This window comes from Silurus meridionalis, chromosome 2 (genome assembly GCF_014805685.1).
Source record: "Silurus meridionalis isolate SWU-2019-XX chromosome 2, ASM1480568v1, whole genome shotgun sequence".
Lineage (NCBI taxonomy): Eukaryota > Metazoa > Chordata > Actinopteri > Siluriformes > Siluridae > Silurus > Silurus meridionalis.
Window position 1 is genome coordinate 25,999,141 of NC_060885.1, and position 21,048 is coordinate 26,020,188.

Here is a 21,048-nt window from a genome sequence, read left to right on the forward strand (position 1 = left end):
AGATTAATGTCACACTTATGATAGAAAAGATGTAATAATATTTTAAAGAGGATGAACATTTCTTGGGTATAGTGTAGATCCCTATCTACAACAAAATGAGATTTGTTATCTCATTTAATGTACTATTCAGCTATCCTGGAATCTTGCCAGATTCTGTTACCCTACAAAATATGTTTCTGGCATAAAAGTCAAAGTAGAGTCAAAATAACTTGAATCAGTGTCAGGAACGAGCTTTGCACTGTACAAATGCATGCATGAATGCAAGGGTTTCCCAATCTTTCTTCTAATCTTCTAAATCTTTCTACCAAAATTATGTATGGCTGAATAAACATTGTACACTTACCTACATTGATAAACGAGGCCAAACATTTCCCACAGTGTTTGATGAGGTGTGTCACACGAACTTTATTTGCAACATTTACAATATTTACATCTAGAAACTGATTTATTTTTATGTAACCTTAACATAAGCAGAGCAAATCGTCTGCAGCCTGAAACACCTTGTTAATAAGAGTGATTGGAGAAGAATAGTCATGTTCTGAATGAATGGAAGTCAAATAAAAACCCTTTACAGTCATGGTCAGCCAAAAAGAGTCTTATAATGTGGATCAGACCCTGAAGTAGATACAACAGACCACAACAGTGTCCAAAATGTTAACGCCCCACTCTTTATGCTTTGGGAAAATCCTAGCATATTACCATGGGAAAAACCAAGTGCTCTTGAAAAAACTTATCTAGCAATCATTTAAATGAAATACGTCCATGGAGACATTTTACAATCAATAAGAAAATATTAAAATAAATTCTGAAAGCCACAGGCAAGTGTAATGTTATCCTCCTTTTTCTTGCTTGTTAGAACTCAATCAGCAGCATTATGTAATTGAGCTCTTTGCTAGAGCAGATAAAAATGAATTAGTCTAATCTTGATGGGACAAAAGCATGCACAGGTTTCTTACTGTCTGCAGTAGAGAGAATGTCCCAGATCTTAGATACCGTGTATGAGAAAGTAGGTTGTTTTGCAGAGGTTGGAATATAGAGAAAAGCAAAGCCCAATGGATTGATCTATGTGGCACAACACAGGTCTCTGCATGATGATTAGGGATACAAGTGAACAGTGAAACGGCAAATTTCTGTTTTTTTCCTGGGTTTTTCCCGGTTTCACAAGCTTCAAGCCACCAAAAAAACTGAGCTTCATTACATTAGACCAATGAAATTGCCGAAACGGGTTTAGGTGAACCAGTAAAACTCTTTATAATAAATCAGATGCGCTCCCACTGAATCGGGCCGCACCACATCATAAATATGGATGAGGTTCCTCTGACGTTTGACCTGCCGCTCACTCGGACTGTCAACAGGAAATGCAAATCATTCGTCACGCTGAAAACAACCGGGCATAAAAAAAAACGCACTTCACCTGTGTTCTGAGATGCACGGCATCGGGAGAAAAGCTTCACCGATGATGATTTTTAAACGCACGACAATGCCAAAAGAAAAACTCCCAAAAGAAATTGTTGTGAAAGGAAGGAGGAAGACAGTGAACAATGACTTTCTTGGTAGGCTACTGTTTAGATACAAGCCATGTAACAGACACTGTCTTTCGTTAAAGCCTGTGTAAAGTTCATTAGTTTTAGTGTAGGCACCTGCGGCTTATAGACAGGTACAGCGTTTTTATGTTAAAAATTAAAATCTTTGTAAAAATTCAGTGCGGCTTATATTTGGGTGCGTTTAATAGTCCGGAAATTACGGTACGTTACTTTTTATTTCTACTACTTTTTAGAAAAACATGCTGTTCCTCATCATGTGAATAGTTTCTGCATAGTAAAAGTACTCTCACTGTCTGTGCATAACAAACCACTCTACTTAAGATGCACAAAATAATAGAATTTTGAATTGCACAAATTATTAAAATATAGTTAAATCAAAGTAGTCAGTACTTTTATATCTAGAAGCTGATTTGTTTGTATGCAGCCTTCACATAAGCAGAGCAAAGAGTCTGCAGGCCAAAACACCTTGTTGATGACAGCAATCAGAGAAGAATAACTATGCTCTGGTCTTTCGGATGCACAGCATATCAAACCTTGAGCGTACACTCAAGTAGTGAGTACACTTACATTTTTCTCAAGTAGAAATAAAAAATATTTACTGGATTAATATTTAAGCAGAGTATTTGTATTCTTTATCCAAGTACACATTTGTGCACTGTAAACCACTGAAAGTCTGAAAGCAAAAATCGGTGATTCAACAGTGGCCTACTTTTGCTCCGTTTACAAACACAGAAAAATTGTGCATGGACAGTGATTTCCTCTGAGTGCAAAATGTTACACCAAAAAATTTAAGTAATAATCAGAAGTTCAAATTGATGCAATCAGCTGGTTTCATGTGTCTCACAAGAGGTATCTAGCTCTCATTGGTTGGTAGCAGTGGTGTGAGAACTGCTGGGTGAGAATGAACCATGATTAATTTAGTGAGAGTACCAAAGAAGGACTAGATAAACAAAATAAAGATGAAAACCAACATGATAAAAATTCAAAGATGAAAGAACATGAGCATAATAATAATTAATCTATATATAAATAATAAAGAAATTATATGAAGAATCCTATCAGACTTAGTAAGATACATTAAAAAAATCAAAGATCATAAAAATAGTAACCAAAAAAAAAAAAAAAAAAAAGAAGAATCCTAACAGACTTAAGATACATTGAGATGATACACAAGTAAATTTATCATTAGACAAATAATCAACAAACTTTGTTTGCTAATTTCCAAATGGAGGAGGCAAGCATAGCCTGCCTAATGGACATGAAAGATTATGATTTATGGTCAGCTTTTTAGTTTTTACTCTAATTCAAGACGTTTTCTTCTATAATACAGATGTTACTAATTTGGGGGAAGATTTTCCACTTATCCTCAAGAAGTGCAAGCCAGATCAAAATTCCCCACAACAAAATTTGGCAAGGCAGGCAGGAAGGCAATTACCCTGAGGGGTGGAACTGCCAAGGCAGAGGAAGACTGCTGGTCACTATGGGAAAAATGGTAGGCAGAGGTGGTTTAATCAAATTCTTCATTACTCTAGTAGTAATTCCCCTGCACAGTACACACTCTACTACAGCACAATGATGCCCTCCTGGAGAATAAGCAATAATCTGATTTTAATAAAAGACAAAGGTGAGCAGATGGCAATGTAAAATAAACACATTGTATGTGGCCAGAGGTGAGGAAAAAACAGCCTGACTGCTTGAGTGGGTGGAGGTGTTTTTAATTCAAGATATTCATCTAAACTTTCTACTCCGTAAAGATAAACTACTGGACAAGGGTCAGCTCTTCTGCATGGTCTGCACAGTACCCACACTAGTATAACTCTAGCAAGCTCTACCAAGCCTCTTGGAGGATAATCACTGCTGGCCTTATACAGTTCAAAATCAAGGCCTTGTACAGATTTTGCCACAGGTGGCACTACCACTCGGAGTAATAGGCAAAATTTGATGCCTCTAATATTTAAACCAGATGTTTGTGCTGCAGTAACTATTCTTAGAGAACAGGAGATAATGGGGGGAAAGAGAGAAGATAGATGAGTGGGCATTTTTCATTATGTGTGGGTTTATAGATTGTTTATCTGCCCTCAGTATTTTGCCATTTTAATTTGAGTGGATTAATGAACTTGTATTATTAGATATAAAATGTTAGCATTTTTAATTATGTTACATAAAATTGTATAATCTGTATAAATTGGATCTTTTACCATCGTTGTCAATTAGGGCTGCAGCCTTTCGGTTATTTTAGTGCAGGGGTCACCAACCTTTTTGAACTGAGAGCTACTTCTTGGGTACCGATTAATGTGAAGGGCTACCAGTTTAATACACACAGTTTTTCGTTTGATCTGAAATAACAAATTTGCTCAATTTACCTTTTATTATATGTTATTATTAATAATTTATGATATTCATTTATGTGAAGACACTGATCATGTTAATCATTTCTCATAATAATTATCAACAATGATTTAACAAAGTTAGAAACAGCTATTTTTGAAAAAGGCCCACGGGCGATGTGGTCCTTGCGGGCTACCTGGTGCCCGCAAGCACCACGTTGGTGACCCCGGTTTTAGTGAGTACTGTACAGATTGGTCCATCGAATAATCTCTTCTCTCTTAATTATTCAGGATTATTTAGAAAACCTTGGACCAACTGCATCACTCCTGTATGGAATGAATTTTTACTCAGGAGAATATCAAGATGAATACAGTCACATGAGAACAATGGAATAAATATTGGGACAGAAGGTTCAAGGATTTAGGGCATTTCTGGGAACAGAAGGTGTTGCTTCTAAAGTGCACCTAACAGCTGAGCAAGAGCTGTGACTTCAGATGCCAGAGACCACCTGTCACCATATATCACTGATGAGACCAAATAATGTCCAGCCTCAGCTGCTGGGATCCATGCTGCACATGGCACAAATGGAAATGGAAACGCTTCAAAGGACATGGATACCTCTACCAAAGTCTGGAGGGAAGATCTCTGAAGGTGAAGCACAGGGGCATTCTGAACATCACAGACAAGCATCTTTATCAGATATTACCATGATTAAAGAAGAAAAAAACAAAATATAGACTGTTGTAAGACTGCAGGTACCAAGAAAAATATGGATAACATTTCATCAGTCCCATCTTAATAAAATACAAGTTCAAATCCCAATAAAGCCATATGTACAGCTGCTCAAACTTAAACACTATCCAACATCAATCTAGAACCATCAATGCTCTACTGAAAGCCAGTTTATACAAGCAGTAATTATTAGGGGTGTAACGGTGCACTTAGTCGTACCGAAATCTTTACGGTGGAGGGCTTTCGGTTCGGCACGCACGTGTACTAAATGTAATCCTTTATAAGTGTGTAACACTACTACATCTACTTGACTAATGTCTTCATTACTTCCATCTGTTATCCCTCGATATGTGGAATTGTCAGGATTTTCTCCTTTTAAGAGACATTCTTGAAGATGGACATAAAACAAAAGAATCACGCATGCACAAAAGAAATCTGATTTACGGTACGGAGTGAGTAGCCACAGTGACACTGCGTTTCTTTTTTATACCACTGGCATTGTTGTGTATGTTTTCAGGTTTAATAACAACAATAAAAAATATACACTCAAAGTGTGAAATGGAGACTAAATGGAGACACTTAATACCTCCCTAAGGGAACTCAGATTTTAACTTTGTTCTGCAAGTAAAAAAGACACATGTGCATCGAACCGAAAATTCCAGTTTTACTATGTGTACCATTACAACCCTATCAGGTAGATAACTTTATTTATCCTAAATAAATTTGCACCATTGTGTTGTTTAGTCCATTTAACTAAACACGGAGCACTGTGTTTTCCACAGACCAAAATTACTGACACACTGCCCGCTAAACTCTGGAAGCTAAACTCGTGTAGAAGATTCAGGCCAAAAAAAAAACAAGAAAAGTTTGAGGTCATTTCAAACTAAAACATAAAGAAAACCCCCTACAATGCGGTTACCTTTTTAAAAAAAGTAATTTTTTTTTTTTAGTATTTTCAAATAGATTTTTATAAAAAAAACTTTCTTTCGGCTTCTCCCGTTAGGGGTCGCCACAGCGGATCATCTGCATGTTTGATTTGGCATGTTTTTACGCTGGATGCCCTTCCTAATGCAACCCTCCCCATTTATCCAGGCTTGGGACCGGCACTAAGGCTTGTGCAACCCTAATGGCTGGGGTGGGTTCCCTGACCGGGGATCGAACCCAGGCCGCAGCAGTGAGAGCGCCGCATCCTAACCACTAGACCACACTTTTTATTTATATACATTCCATAAAAAAAGGCCCACAGTAGCTGCATAGAGTATTTAGTGAAGCAGGTTTATAGCTTTTCTATATAGACAAGAAAACCACATCACGATACTGTACGACGTTTAATAAATAAATACATGAGTGAGAATAATTATGAGTTTCATTTAATGAATAGTTTCCCATAACCTGCTCTACACGGCCACTGTGGAGGGACTTTTTGTAAGCACTGTTTTGATGTATTTCGTTGTAATATGGCAATTAAATCACTAAATGCGTTTAGTTTCCACCAATATTCTTCAATTTCAGCAATATAATTTTTTTTTTCTAAAAAATAAGAAAACAAATAGCTTGTTCATTTTAAGAGACCCTTCTTATTTTCTCTCTCTTATTTAGTGTTGCTTTTTAATAAAGAAAAAGTACTTCTTATCTGATCACTCGATTAATCGCTGGAATAATCTTTCGAATACTCGATTACTAAAATAATTGATAGCAGCAGCCCTACACTAAAGTATTTGCATTATAGATGAAAGATAAAAGGGAATACATATATACAGTATATAAAGAGATATATAAGTATAAAACGTAAATTCAGATGTGTACAGAGGGTGTTATGTGGTAGTGCAGTAGTGTTTCATGTGTGAACATTATAAACACAAACAGACTTAAGGAGAATTAAAGTGACAGTGCAGTGCGAACATCTCCGAAGTGAACAATGTAATCAGTATAACAGCAGAAAGTGTAGGACAGCAACGCAAAGCTTAAAAGGAAAAATATATTCAAAAGATGATAGCAAAAAATGAATATCACTGATATATATACAGTGGAACCCGGTTATGTCGCCGGCGTAGGGGACGCCAAAAAGCGTTGAGATAACCGATGATCGAGATAAACGAAAACCAATATGGCGGTAGTATATTAACGTGCTTGAAATTTCTTCATGTACATGATGTGCGTTAATAAATGAGAATGTACATGCACATGTTTTTGGAGGGTTTTTTACACAACAGCGTTGCCGCGTTTTGTTTGATGAAGGCATGCTATAAAAATGTACATACATGTTTGTTAACAACAAAAGGCATATGTGCACCTACTAACAGCAGAGATTTACCAGTATACAATACAAACCACCGTCAATTCTCAAAACAAACCTTTATTATATTCTCCAACATTGCAAACACAAAGATCGCTCACAAAATCACTAACAACGTGTGGAGTGTAGTTCGTTTTTACAAAAAGCTAACCAGTGTCAAAATTTAATTTTCAAGTCAGTTCACTCTGACACACAGCTCTGAAAAGTGTCCTACACCTGTAGCATCTGTCAGGCTTGATTTTTCCGCCACTTCCGTGAGTTTTTCGGCGGCTGCACAGTGCCGTCTCACTACCATATTTTCGCGTATGTAAGATGCACCCTGGGTGAGGGGTATGTCAAACTTTCTATAAAAAAAAGTTTTATGCGAAAATACGGTAGTGAGATGGTGACGTGGCAAAAGCCGGCGATTGGTTATGCGGATCGAGATAACCGACATCAAGTGGCAAATTTGGCGGTTCCACTTCAAAAACGTCGACTTAATAGGGTTGGCGAGTTAACCGAGGTCGAGATAAGTGGGTTCGACTGTATATCACTACAGCAAGCACTAAATATATTTGTAATCTTCTTTGCTATAGTATCCGTAACAACCAAAGTACGTTATTAAGTTATAAGTTATTGCCATATTACTTATTGTGGGAGACTAAAGCTATTAAAAGCGATCCTCTCAATTAGCTGGTCCACCAAACAGGAGTTTCACTGTTGTTGTAATTGCCCACTGGTTACAAGAACTGGCTCCTGGAGATAACCTAACATACCTAACCTAACCTAATATGGATAAATCAGAAAAGAATGCTTAAATGGAAAATAAAATTGCATTGAGGCATGATGATGTTTATATAGTCAACCCACAGACAACAACTCATAGATTTATAAGTTGTGTTACCTGACTGGTCCTGACGACTATACGGTAATTGTATGGCGACCAGTCCTTCTCCTTCATTTCTTCAAGCTTTTCTCGTCGCACACTGAGGGCCACAGGACCCAGGTTCTCGTCCATGCCGAAGTAGTTCTGATGTTCTGAAATAAGCGCAACAGAGAAGATCATAGTGGAAAAGTAAATTCATGACAATAAAGGTAGGCACGGTTTCATATATTGAAAATCAAAATCTAAGTAATCATCACTTTGTCACTTCACCATAACTACAAGTGTGCAGGTGGTGAAAATCTTGGATGCCCTTTGTGCAACTGCATTGTGTGAAATTCAACACGTATACTGTATTATAACACTATGTAGCACTCAAAACCCAGTGCACATTAGGATTGTTGCTATTGATTATTTTAGTAATCGAGTATTCAGATTAATTGAGTAGAAGTAGTACTTTTTCTTTATTAAAGAGCAGCACTAAAAATCTACAAGAAAAAATAAAACAGGTCTCTTAAAATGAACAAGTAATTTGTTTCCTGTTTTAGAAAAATGTACATTTTATTGCTGAAATTGCATAAAACAATATCTGTGAAAACTAAACCTATTTGCCATATTACATTAAAATGCAAATACAAATATATAAATCATAAATAATAAATAAAAACAAACATTTATTTCAGATTACTTTAAAACAAGTAAATGCACTGTATGGTGTATTCTTTATGTTTTAGTTTGAAATTATCCAAAAATGTGGAAAATTTCTGTCGTTTTCTTTGGCCCGAGTCCTATAGAACCAAAAATATTGGCTAATAAAGAGGAAACACAATGCTCTGTGTGTAGTTAAATGGACTAAAAAAAGCATAGAGGCAAATTATTTGCTTCTGTGATTTTTAGTTTTTAAATTACTCGAGTAACTTGAGGAATGGTTTCAGCCCTAGTGCACATATACAAGTGCACTGTGGTGGTACACTGTCAGCAATTAATTATCACTGTTGAAATGTTAATGTAAATGATAAAGTGTAGTGCATGGAAGGGAGAGTGGGACACCTAGAAGGACTTCTGAGAACTGAGAGGGAGCTGAAGAGTTTGATTTTCTTTTTTTTTTTTTACCTTTTACTCCAAGTAGAATAATGGAAAACCTAGCAGTTACTCTTTGTATGCCCTAACAATGCTCTGATGATGATCTTCATATACAGCCATTAGATACTAAAATCAAGTCAAAAAGTCTAGATGTGTAGATTGCCAATGTTTATAATTTGTCTGCAAAACAAACATTGTGTGTTTAATGTACAAAACATCCCATATATGGAAAATTAAAATTCAGTGATGCCTAAGACTTTTTAGAAGAAGAAGAAAAATAGTTTGGAACAAACTAGCTGGTCATCTGTCAAAATCAAGCAATGAAGGCAAAAGGACCTTGTTATGGGAGATGACCAAGAACCTGAGGATCTTACTGATCAAGTGTCAAAGACTGTGTATGGAGATTCCCATTTCCATATCGGAACTTGCATCAATCACTGCAACACTTCACTAATTTGAGCTTAATCACAGAGTTGTCAGATGGAAGACTCTCCTCAGTGTAAGGCATGTGTTTTGCCAATTTCAAGCATGTGATCAGCTTGAGAGTGTGGCCAACTCTAGAAAGAGTCCTGCTTGTTCTCAACTTTTCATCTGAAAATAATGGAGGCCACTGGACACTTTGAAACTTTCAATAGAGCAGAAAAAGTTTTTAGACTTCCCCAAATATGTGCCTCAACACAAAAACTTTGACCACTGCAGGCAGTTTAAACTCCATTTGAAGTGAAAAATATATTAAATGATCCACAGTTTATGCAAATCAAACATAACGAGATAAACATATATGACAGTAAAGGGTATGAACACTTAGGACAATGTGAAATTTCAGTTTAAGAGCAATTAAATTGTATAATGTATAAACATGACTGAAAGGGTCTAAAACCTCCTCAGAAATCTTTATTGTATTTAATGTTTTGCATGAATCACATAAATGCCATTTATTCAATTAAGGCAAGAAATTAAATTGATCATTATGAAGGGCCAGCCTTTTCTGGACTTTTCCATACTTAATAATTCTGTGCATCTTGGGAGGTGCATAAGGTACCCATTAGTATATATAACTATAATAATTGTAATAATAAACAAGCAGTGCCTGGCTTCCTAATAATTTAAAGTAGAACAGAATTAAATAGAAATAAATGATCTAGGGTTCCAAACCAGCGATTAGGGCTGCACACACCAGTGTATAAATAAATGGGGAGGGTTGCGTTAGGAAGGGCATCAAGTGTAAAACATGTGCCAAATCAAATATGCGGATCACAAACCTAAATTCCATACCAGATCGATCGAGGGCCAGATTACCAACAACCACCACAGGTATTGTTTGCTAATGGAATACCAGTGAAAATTTGGCTACTGTTGGCCAAAGGACAAGAAGGAGAGGAGGACGATGTCTACAGAGACGTTAGCTGATATGATGGAGAGGAGTATGGATATGTTGTGTGTTCAGGAGACCAAGTGAAAAGGGAGTAAGGCCAGGAACATTGGAGGTGGGTTTAAACTGTTCTATAATGGTGTGGATGGAAAGAGAAATGGTGTAGGGGTGATTCTGAAGGAAGAGTACAGTAAGAGTGTAGTGGAGTTGAAGAGAGGTTCTGATAGGATGATGAACGTGAAGCTGGAAGTTGAAGGGGTGATGATAAATGCCATCAGTGCTTATGCTCCTCAAGGAGATTGTGAGATTCTGAAAAATTCTGGAGTGAGTTAGATGAATTGGTAGATTGTGTACATAGAAAATAAATATTGGTGATTGGGAAATACTTTAATGGGCATGTAGGTGAAGGGAACAGAAGTGATGGGTAGGTAAGGCTTTAAGGAGAGGAATGTGGAAGGGCAGATGGTGGTAGATTTTGCTAAAAGGATGGAAATTGCAGTGGTGAACACTTATTTTAGGAAGAAGGAGGATCATAGGGTGACGTATAAGATGGAGGAAGGTGCACACAGGTGGACTATGTTCTATGTAGGAGATGCAACCTGAAGGAGATTGGAGACTGTAAGGTGTTGGCAGGGGACAGAGTAGCTAGACAGCATCGGATGGTGGTCTGTAGGATGGTTTTGGAGGTGAAGAAGAAGAGGAGGAGAGTGAAGAGGAGGAGAGTGAGGATTGAAAGAAGAATAAGATGGTGAAAACTGAAGGAGGAAGACTGTAGTGTGAGGTTCAGGGAGGAGGTCAGACAGGGGCTCAGTGGTGGTGAAGAGGTGCTGGATGATTGGGAAACTACTGCAGAAGTAATAAGGGAGACAGCTAGAAAGGTACTTGGTGTGACATCTGGAAATAGAAATGAAGACAAAGAGACGTGGTGGTGAAATGAGGAAGTGCAGGAGAGCATGTGGAGAAAGAGGTTGGCAAAACAGAATTGGGATCGACAGAGTGAGGAGAAAAGTAGGCAGGAGTACAAAGAGATGTGAATGATGAAGGAGATCAGGCAGCAGGTGAAGAGGGATGTGGTGAAAGCCAAGGAAAAGTAACATGCTCCTTTACGTAGATATTGGGTGAGTGGGGAAAAATAATCCTTGGTTTAATGAATCTGTTTCTAATCTTATTAAACAAAAGAAATGTGGCCTGGTCCAAAGCAAAGAAAAAAAATAGAGATGAGGACTGGTCATGTTATAGATTATTATGAAATAAGTGTACAAAATTGATAAAAAAATTCCAAAAGCCAGTATTATCTTATAATCTAATTAACAATAACATGAACGATCCTTCAAAATTTTGGAAATTAACAAAATCTCTTGTAGGTTCAAATAAATCTACTGATCTTCCAAAACTTTTAAAAGTGGACCAAAGATTAATTACAGACAAGGCTGATATTGTTAATATGTTCAATAATCATTTTATTTAAGCTAGTTTGATAACAGACACCAGTAATTAGTGCGTCACTGGCAAACAGGAAATTGAAGAGCTGACAAATTATAATGACTTAGATTTATTTTCATTTACCTCTATATTGCCCAGCCAAGTTTAACTACTCTCAAATTTAGACTGTAAGAAATCTGGTGGATCTGATCAAATTTAACCAATTTTTTTTTTAATTGACTGCAGATATTATTGCTGAACCTATTGCATCAATTTTTTATTTGAGTCTATCCACTAATGTAATTCCAACTTCTTCTATAGAAATCATCTATGGTTATGCCATTATTTAAAGGAGGTGATCCCTGTGATTTGAATAATTATCGACCTATTTCTAAATTACCGATCTTAGCAAAAGTTTTTGAATCTATAGTAAATGATCAAATGAAAGAATATCTAGGTAGTCATAATATTCTAAACGCATTTCAGTCAGGTTTTAGAGCGGGTCATAGTACGATAACAGCTACTACACTTGATGGAAATCTGTTGACTAGTGAGGAGAGTGTGTTGAGAAGCAGCTGATAAATAGGGAAAATAAGTGAGAAAGAAGGTTGGGTAAGGTGGAGATGGTGAAGCAGGAAGTGGATAGGATTAATAAGGAGGAAGTGAAAGCAGTAATTAATAGGATGAAGAGTGGAAAGTCGGTTGGCCCAGATGACATACCAGTAGAAGCATGAAGATGTTTAGGAGAGATGGCAGTGGAGTTTTTAACAAGATTGTTTAACAAGATTTTGGAAGGTGAGAGGATGCCTGAGGAATGGAGAAGGAGTGTGCTGGTACTGGTTTTTAAGAATAAGGGAGATGTGCAGACCTGCAGGTAGCAGGTTGAGAAGAGCCTAGGGGGGTGAAGTCAAGTCAAAAAGCTTTTACTGTCATTTCAACTATATATCTGATGCAGTACACAGTGAAATGAGAAGAAGAAGAATGGTATAGGGTTCCAAATAGATAAGGTTCACCACTGGCCTAAGCCATCAATGACAGTACTAAGCTCTTTAAATGTACAGTGCTGGTAGAACACCAAAATCTTACAGAGTGTACAAATGTTCAAATGCTATGTGGTGCGGTTTCCACGTCTTCCACATGCTCTGCAATCCCCCACTAAAGTTTTCTGATCAAAACGGTCTATACTGCCAAACCCTGAGCTAGCAAACCATTCACATGAATACAGTGTTACAGGCATGCAGACATTTGAGAAGCCATCCAACACTTGAGGGTGAGACATTTATTGCTCACATTAACAAACCATATAAATATGAGGGTTAAGAGGGCCAGCTACTTTCAAGATAAATGCTGCACATGTCCTGCTAAAAATTACAGTGGTGTAGAACAATGTCAGACATCAGCAGTTTCTTATACTGTCTCCTTTACAGAAATATTCAAATTTAGTAATATAGTCCTGCTAGTTCCAGAAATATTCTGTCTGTTGTGAAGTAAAACTTTTGTTTTACTGTCACCAATCTGTTTGCTTGTGTTAAACAGATAAAATCTCTTATGAGATGGTCCCCATGGTATTTGAAGCTGCTCTCTCTGGCAACTTGATCATTGGGAAACTTTAATTCCTCACCCGCTTCCCCCTAATTAATAGATTTTTTTAGTCTCCATTAACTCCAGGGAAAGAGTCTTCTTGTACCACCATGAGGAGAGGACATCTGTTTTTTTAAATAAGCCTTCTGGTCATTGTTATTGATTAGGCCGACCACCATGTGTCATCAACTAACATGTAAGTGATGTGTTTAGCGGTGCAGTTATTGGTGTAAATGGAGTACAGCAGAAGGCTGAGGGCACAGCCCTGAGGAGGCTCCAATGCTGAGAGTGAGCATGGAGAAGGTGTGGTTTTCAATTCCGATTCAGCTACAGGTCCTAGAACTTTTTTACAGAGATGTGAGGATATGAGGGTGTAAAAAGGCAGCGCTTTTTTTTTTTTTCTTTAAAAGCATCCACACATTTTCCTTGAACCAGTGGGGAAAAGAAGTGTGATGGTGTGGTGGTTGGCATTATCTGATGGCTGATGACCAGTTTTCAAAGCACTTCATCACTGTGGATTTGAGTGCTACAGGATGGTAGTCACTCATGGAGGATGAATGGGGTGTTTTGGGGACAGGAATGTTAGTTGAGGTCTTAAAAAGCTGTTCGCACATACAGAGCTCCCTCATGGATCAATCCACCAATGACTTTTGACCGGGGAAAAAGTTTTTTCATGTGGGACCATGTGGGAATGGTCTCTCTTATCAGATGCTCTGTATAGCCAAGCACCGCTGCTGATGCAATCAGAGATGCTCCAGAGATGCGCATCTTGTCCATTGTTTATGCTTGGTAATTCCAGTGCTGCACCTACCACATCATAAACGTAATTCCATGAGCAGGTGGGTGCTCTCTGAACTCTACCATCTGTAGCTGATGCGCACCACTACCCCAAATTTTTCTTAAGTTGGAGCATTGGTGTGCAATGTGCCTTGGCTTGTTCCCAGTTCCTCACACCGGATTTTCCTGGTCATCACTGTTCTCTAAGGCAGTGGTCCACAACCCTCGGGCTGCGGACCGGCACCGGTCCATGGGTCAATTGGTACCGGCCGCACAGAAAGAATACATAACTTACATTATTTCCGTTTTATTTTTTATCTGATTCTGAACAATGTTTTATTTTTGAAAGTTACTGGATTTTCTCCACAACCCAGCCATTAGGGGGGCACAAGCCAGTGCACTCTTAGTGCCGGTCCCAAGCCCGGGTAAATGGGAGGGTTGCGTTAGGAAGGGCATCCAGCGTAAAACATGTGCCAAATCAAATATGCGGATCACAAAGGAGAATTTCATACCGGATCGGTCGAGGCCCGGGTTAACAACGACCGCCAAAGGTATCGTTAGCCGACAGGGTACCGGTGGAAATTGGGCTACTGTTGGCCGAAGGAGGAGAAGGAGGAGAGGAGGAAGACGTCTACAGAGACGGCAGGAAAAGGAGCAGTGTAAGAGAGTAGAGGTTCGGGTTGGTACTTTAAATGTTGGTACTATGACGGGTAAAGGGAGAGAGATAGCTGATATGATGGAGAGGAGAAAGGTAGATATGCTGTGTGTTCAGGAGACCAAGTGGAAAGGGAGTAAGGCCAGGAACATTGGAGGTGGATTTAAACTGTTTTATCATGGTGTGGATGGGAAGAGAAATGGTGTAGGGGTGATTCTGAAGGAAGAGTACAGTAAGAGTGTAGTGGAGGTGAAGAGAGTTTCTGATAGGGTGATGATCGTGAAGGTGGAAGTTGAAGGGATGATGATAAATGTCATCAGTGCCTATGCTCCACAAGTTGGCTGTGAGATGGAGGAAAAGGAAAGATTCTGGAGTGAATTAGATGAAGTGGTAGATGGTGTACCTAGGAAAGAACGATTGGTGATTGGGGCAGACTTTAATGGGCATGTAGGTGAAGGGAACAGAGGTGATGAGGAGGTGATGGGTAGGTATGGTTTTAAGGAGAGGAATGTGGAAGGGCAGATGGTGGTAGATTTTGCTAAAAGGATGGAAATGGCAGTGGTGAACACGTATTTTAAGAAGAAGGAGGATCATAGGGTGACGATAAGAGTGGAGGAAGGTGCACACAGGTGGACTATGTGCTATGCAGGAGATGCAACCTGAAGGAGATTGAGACTGTAAGGTGTTGGCGGGGACAGTGTAGCTAGACAGCATCGGATGGTGGTCTGTAGGATGGTTTTGGAGGCGAAGAAGAAGAGGAGGAATGTAAGGATTGAAAGAAGAATAAGATGGTGGAAACTGAAGGAGGAAGAGTGTAGTGTGAGGTTCAGGGAAGAGGTCAGACAGGGGCTCGGTGGTGGTGGAGAGGTGCCGGATGATTGGGGAACTACTGCAGGAGTGATGAGGGAGGCAGCTAGAAAAGTACTTGGTGTGACATCTGGAAATAGAAAGCAAGACAAGGAGACGTGGTGGTGGAATGAGGAAGTGCAGGAGAGCATTAGGGAAAGAGGTTGGCAAAACAGAAGTGGGATCGACAGAGTGATGAGAAAAGTAGGCAGGAGTACAAGGAGATGCGGCAGCAGGTAAAAGGGATGTGGCGAAAGCCAAGGAAAAGGCATATGAGGAGCTGTATAAGAGGTTGGACACTAAGGAAGGAGAAAAGGAGTTATACCGATTGGCCAGGCAGAGGGACCGAGCTGGGAAGGATGTACTGCAAGTTAGAGCAATAAAGGATGGAGAGGGAAATGTGTTGACTAGTGAGGAGAGTGTGTTGAGAAGGTGGAGGGAGTATTTTGAGCAGCTGATGAATGAGGAAAATCAGAGAGAGAAGGTTGGAGGATGTGGAGTTGGTGAAGCAGGATGTAGATAGGATTAGTAAGGAGGAAGTGAGAGCAGCGATTAAGAGGATGAAGAATGGAAAGTCGGTTGGACCAGATGACATACCGGTAGAAGCGTGAGATGTTTAGGAGAGATGGCAGTGGAGTTTTTAACCAGATTGTTTAACAGGATTCTGGAAGGGGAGAGGATGCCTGAGGAATGGAGAAGGAGTGTGCTGGTACCGATCTTTAAGCATAAGGGAGATGTGCAGACCTGCAGTAACTACAGGGGAATTAAGTTGATCAGTCACACCATGAAGTTATGGGAAAGAGTAGTGGAAGCCAGGCTGAGAGAAGAGGTGACCATCTGTGAGCAACAGTATGGTTTCATGCCGAGGAAGAGCACCACAGATGCCTTATTTGCTTTGAGGATGTTGATGGAGAAGTATAGAGAAGGACAGAAGGAATTGCATTGTGTATTTGTGGATTTAGAGAAAGCGTCGACAGAGTGCCAAGAGAGGAGTTGTGGTATTGTATGAGGAAGTCAGGTGTGTCAGAGAAGTATGTGAGGGTGGTGCAGGACATGTATGAGGACAGTGTGACGGCAGTGAAGTGTGCAGTAGGTACGACAGACTGGTTCAGAGTGAAGGTTGGACTGCATCAAGGATCGGCCCTGAGCCCTTTCCTGTTTGCAGTGGTGATGGACAGGTTGACGGACGAGGTCAGACAGGAGTCTCCTGGACTATGATGTTTGCAGATGATATTGTGATTTGTGGTGAGAGTAGAGAGCAGGTTGAGAAGAGCCTGGAGAGGTGGAGATATGCGCTGGAGAGAAGGGGAATGAAAGTCAGTAGAAGTAAGACAGAGTACATGTGTGTGAATGAGAGGGAGGGCAGTGGAGTGATGCAGTTGCAGGGAGAAGAGGTGGAGAAGGTGGAGGAGTTCAGGTACCTGGGGTCAACAGTGCAAAGTAATGGAGAGTGTGTTAGAGAAGTAAAGAAAAGAGTGCAGGCAGGGTGGAGTGGGTGGAGAAGAGTGACAGGAGTGATTTGTGATAGTAGGGTATCTGCAAGAATGAAAGGGAAAGTTTATAGGACTGTGGTGAGACCTGCGATGTTGGATGTGAGACAGCACATGTAGGATGTTTTGGTGACAAGGTGAGGGAGGCGAGATTGAGATGGTTTGGACATGTGCAGAGAAGGGACATGAATTATATTGGTAGAAGAATGCTGAAGATGGAGCCACCAGGTAGGAGGAAAAGAGGAAGGCCAAGGAGGAGGTTCATGGATGTGGTGAGGGAAGACATGCAGGTAGTTGGTGTGAAAGAGGCAGATGTAGAGGACAGGGTGGTATGGAGACGGATGATCCGCTGTGGCGACCCCTAATGGGAGCAGCCGAAAGAAGAAGAAGAAGACTGGATTTTCTCCACATCTCTTGATGCATGTCATGATGCCTCAGTCACAAGACTTACCAACATCCGCTACCTTCTTAAAGGGGCTGCTCTGGCCGCTAACACATAATGCAAAATGAACAAAAAACAACGCAGTGGATTCACGAGTATTATTATATTTAGAAAATACCAGTTTTTATGCCGGTCGTATCATTTTATTTTGTTGTATTTATCCGCCACACCTTAAATGCCGGTCCGTGAAAATATTGTCCGACATTAAACCGGTCTGTGGCGCAAAAAGGGTTGGGGACCACTGCTCTAAGAAAAGCAAATCCATTGTTTACATGGCCCAGAGTGACCCCCAAAGGCCAGTTAGGGTCAAGCAGAAAACTTAAAATATAGATTAAGTAAAGTATATTCAAATTTAAGTTGAATTAGGTTTGTTGAACTTATATGTGGTTATTATTAGGACTGCTGCTGTCCATTATTTGGGGAATTAAATATTCTAATGATTATTCTATCGATTAATCGAGCAATCGGATAAGAAGTACCTCTCGAAAAATCGAGCAATACTAAATAAGAGAGAAAATAAGATGGGTCTCAAAATGAACAAGTACCGTATTTTTCGGACTATAAGCCGTGCTTATTTTTTCCCACGCTTTGTACGTGTGGCTTATAGACAGGTGCGGCTTATTTATGTTCAAAATAAAAATCTTTGTCAAATTCAGTGGGTGCGGCTTATATATGGGTGCGCTTTATAGTCCTGAAATTACGGTAATTAGTTTTTCTTTTTGGAAAAATTTACATTTTTATTGCTGAAATTGCATACAAGAATATCAGTGAAAACTAAACCCATATAGTGAATTTAACCTTTTACTATATTACATAAAAAAATACAAATGCAGTGCATTCAAAAAGTCCCTTCATAGTGGCCGTGTAGAGCAGGTTATGGGAAACTATTTAATGAAACTCATAATTATTCTCACTCATGTATTTATGTATTAATTCTCAATATCGTGATGTGGTTTTCTTGTCTCCGGAAACGCTGCTTGAAATTTCCCATGCACTAAATTTGTGTATTTATCGGCAGCTTTAAAAACGTGTTCCACTACCTGCTCTGCACGACCACTGCAGGGGGCTGGGGGTATATAAACACGCCGTATATAAATACAAAACTGAAATCAATTTCAAACTACTTTAAAAGGATAACCGCACTGTACAGTGCTTTCTTTATGTTTTAGTATGAAATGACCCCTTGGCCTGAATCTTCTCCTCGCCCCTCGCTGTTTTCTCCCCTGTTCTTCCATTTTTCATTCTGCAGTGTCTTTTGTGTTCCCTGTTCAGAGCACTCCAGTGTTTAGCAGGTGGTGTGTCAGTAATAATGGTCCGTGGGAAACATTGTGCTCTATGTTTAGTTAAATAGACTAAACTAAGCATCGAGGCAAAATAATTAGACAATTATTAAATTTTATTATTACAAAGCAATTTTTTTTTTTAATCGAATTAGAAATCATTACAGTCCCCGTTATTATTAAGCCAGATACTGTTAAATGTTCATTATAAAGCATAATGCAAACAATAATGTAGAAAATAATTGCAAGCACTAATGTAGGCACTAAGAGGAGTTGTGAGCATTAATGTAGGCAGGCCTTCCTTAGTCATGCCATCGTAGACAGACATATTTGCCATGGCACAGTGGTGTGATCATATTGGTACATAAAATGTACATTTTGTACTCATAAAGCAAACTAAAGATGATAAACACATTATATGGGTTGAAGCCATAGCTGATAGTGATAATTGGTGCCATGTAATATTTACACTGTTTATAAGGTAAACAACATTGTGAGCAGTACAAAGGAACAAATGTCCTTTCATCAAATGATACGATTGATTCTATTTTAGAGAAACGCTCATGCAAGACACATGCACAGATAAAAAAGAAAAAATCTATTCAAATGATAAGTGATACATGGGGCTTACTGATGCATGTAGGTTGAATAATCCAAGCAAAAGGGATTATATTTTGTCTCTAATTTTGCCCGTCCAGACTCAGAGGAAACATGTCGAATATGACATGATTGCAACTGACTAGTCTGTGTTTTGGGAGAGCTGACCAAACAGGGTACCGTCTAAGCCAAGAACCAACCTTTGTCAAACACATGGATTTACAGCCTTAGCCAAGACCAGATGGCTCTGTAATGTGTCCTTGAGAGCATACAGATAACACCACAGGAAAACACCTTCTCCCCCTTTATTCTGGCATTCCACAAAATTTCAGCATTATGCAAAAAAAAATTTAAATTAAATGCTTTGCTCAGCCCATTAAGGACGTATTGAATAATTTGGGGTTGCAAAGTTTTACTTTAGTGCGCTTTCTTAAATTTTCATTCTCCCTGTGCCACATTTAGAGACATTTAACTCACATTGATGTTTGCCATATTGAGTCCAACCGAGAGCCTGTCTGACCAACCACTGCGGGAGAGACCGTGCGAATCAAGACCTTCAGACGTTCTTGCCCCTGAACAGCTAGATGAGACTGACTTGCAGCTAAGAAGCCCCTTGTGATCATCAAGTGCTCTCCTGCAACCTGTACCTAACACTTCTCCGATTTTCTTTTATTCCACTGACCACTCTCCATTGACTGATTTCACACAAGAACAGATCACACTGCTGACAAAACAATATTTTTAAAGAACCCCTGTCAGAATGACAAACACAACAGAGGGAATCCCTAAACATTACAACCAGATTCTAAGTAAACTGGTGCAGTTATAAACGGCTTAAAGCCCTTGTAAACAAAGTTAGACTTTTTGTTGATAGTTCTATCTTAGCTCAAAATGCTAAAACTGAAAATAATTTTTGGAAAAACTACATGTTTATGTTTATGCAAGAACTGACTGCTCAATTCCTGCCTGCTATACCTTATAACTTGACAGAGCCACTGTATCCAGATAATAAATGTTATTCAACTCACATGTCCGTGTTTTTTAATGTTATGGTGTATACACACACCACACACACCCACACCACAACGAAAAAAAAAACGCACAACGATGCCAAAAGATAAACTCCCAAGAGAAATAGTTGTGAAAGGAAGGAGGAAGACAATGAACAATGACTTTCTTGGTCGGCTACTGTTTAGATACAAGCCGTTGTAGCGTATTGAGTCTGGGTGAAGAGAGCTCGCTAACTGTAACGTGTCTTTCATTAAAGCCTGTGTAAACTTCATTAGTTTTAGTGTAGACAGTGTACTGTAGGCAGTGTCCTGTAGACAGTTTTAGTGTAGGCTTATAGACAGGTGCGGCTTATTTATGTTAAAAATAAAAATATTTGTAAAATTCAGTGGGTGCGGCTTATATATGGGTGCACTTTATAGTCCGGAAATTACGGTAGTTTGTAGGGTGATAACTAAATATTCATTACTTGGAATTTAGTTTCTATTCTAATATATTGTAATACAGTGACAATAACATTGACTTTGTTAATGTGCTAATATTTATGGATCTAAATGATGCCACGTTAGGACTCCTCTGGATTTCAGATATGGCTCCTCGATTAATTTAGTATCGGAAGTGCAACACAAGTCCTAGTTGTCTGCTTGTGGACTCTTTCTGTCTTTGATACAATGTGTTAATCCCTTTGAATCCAAATATTATCCAGCATTCTATGGACTTTGCATGGGATTCA

At 39.1% G+C, this 21,048-nt stretch overlaps 1 protein-coding gene across 1 annotated transcript in view; it reads right to left on the minus strand.

Annotated features, from left to right (window-relative positions):
- The window catches only part of LOC124398912 (signal-induced proliferation-associated 1-like protein 2), an 80,139-nt gene that overhangs the window by 47,996 nt on the left and 11,095 nt on the right, over positions 1–21,048 (minus strand). Inside the window, 1 exon segment of the mRNA XM_046869428.1 lies at positions 7,784–7,917. Coding sequence (XP_046725384.1) covers positions 7,784–7,917 — 134 coding nt within the window.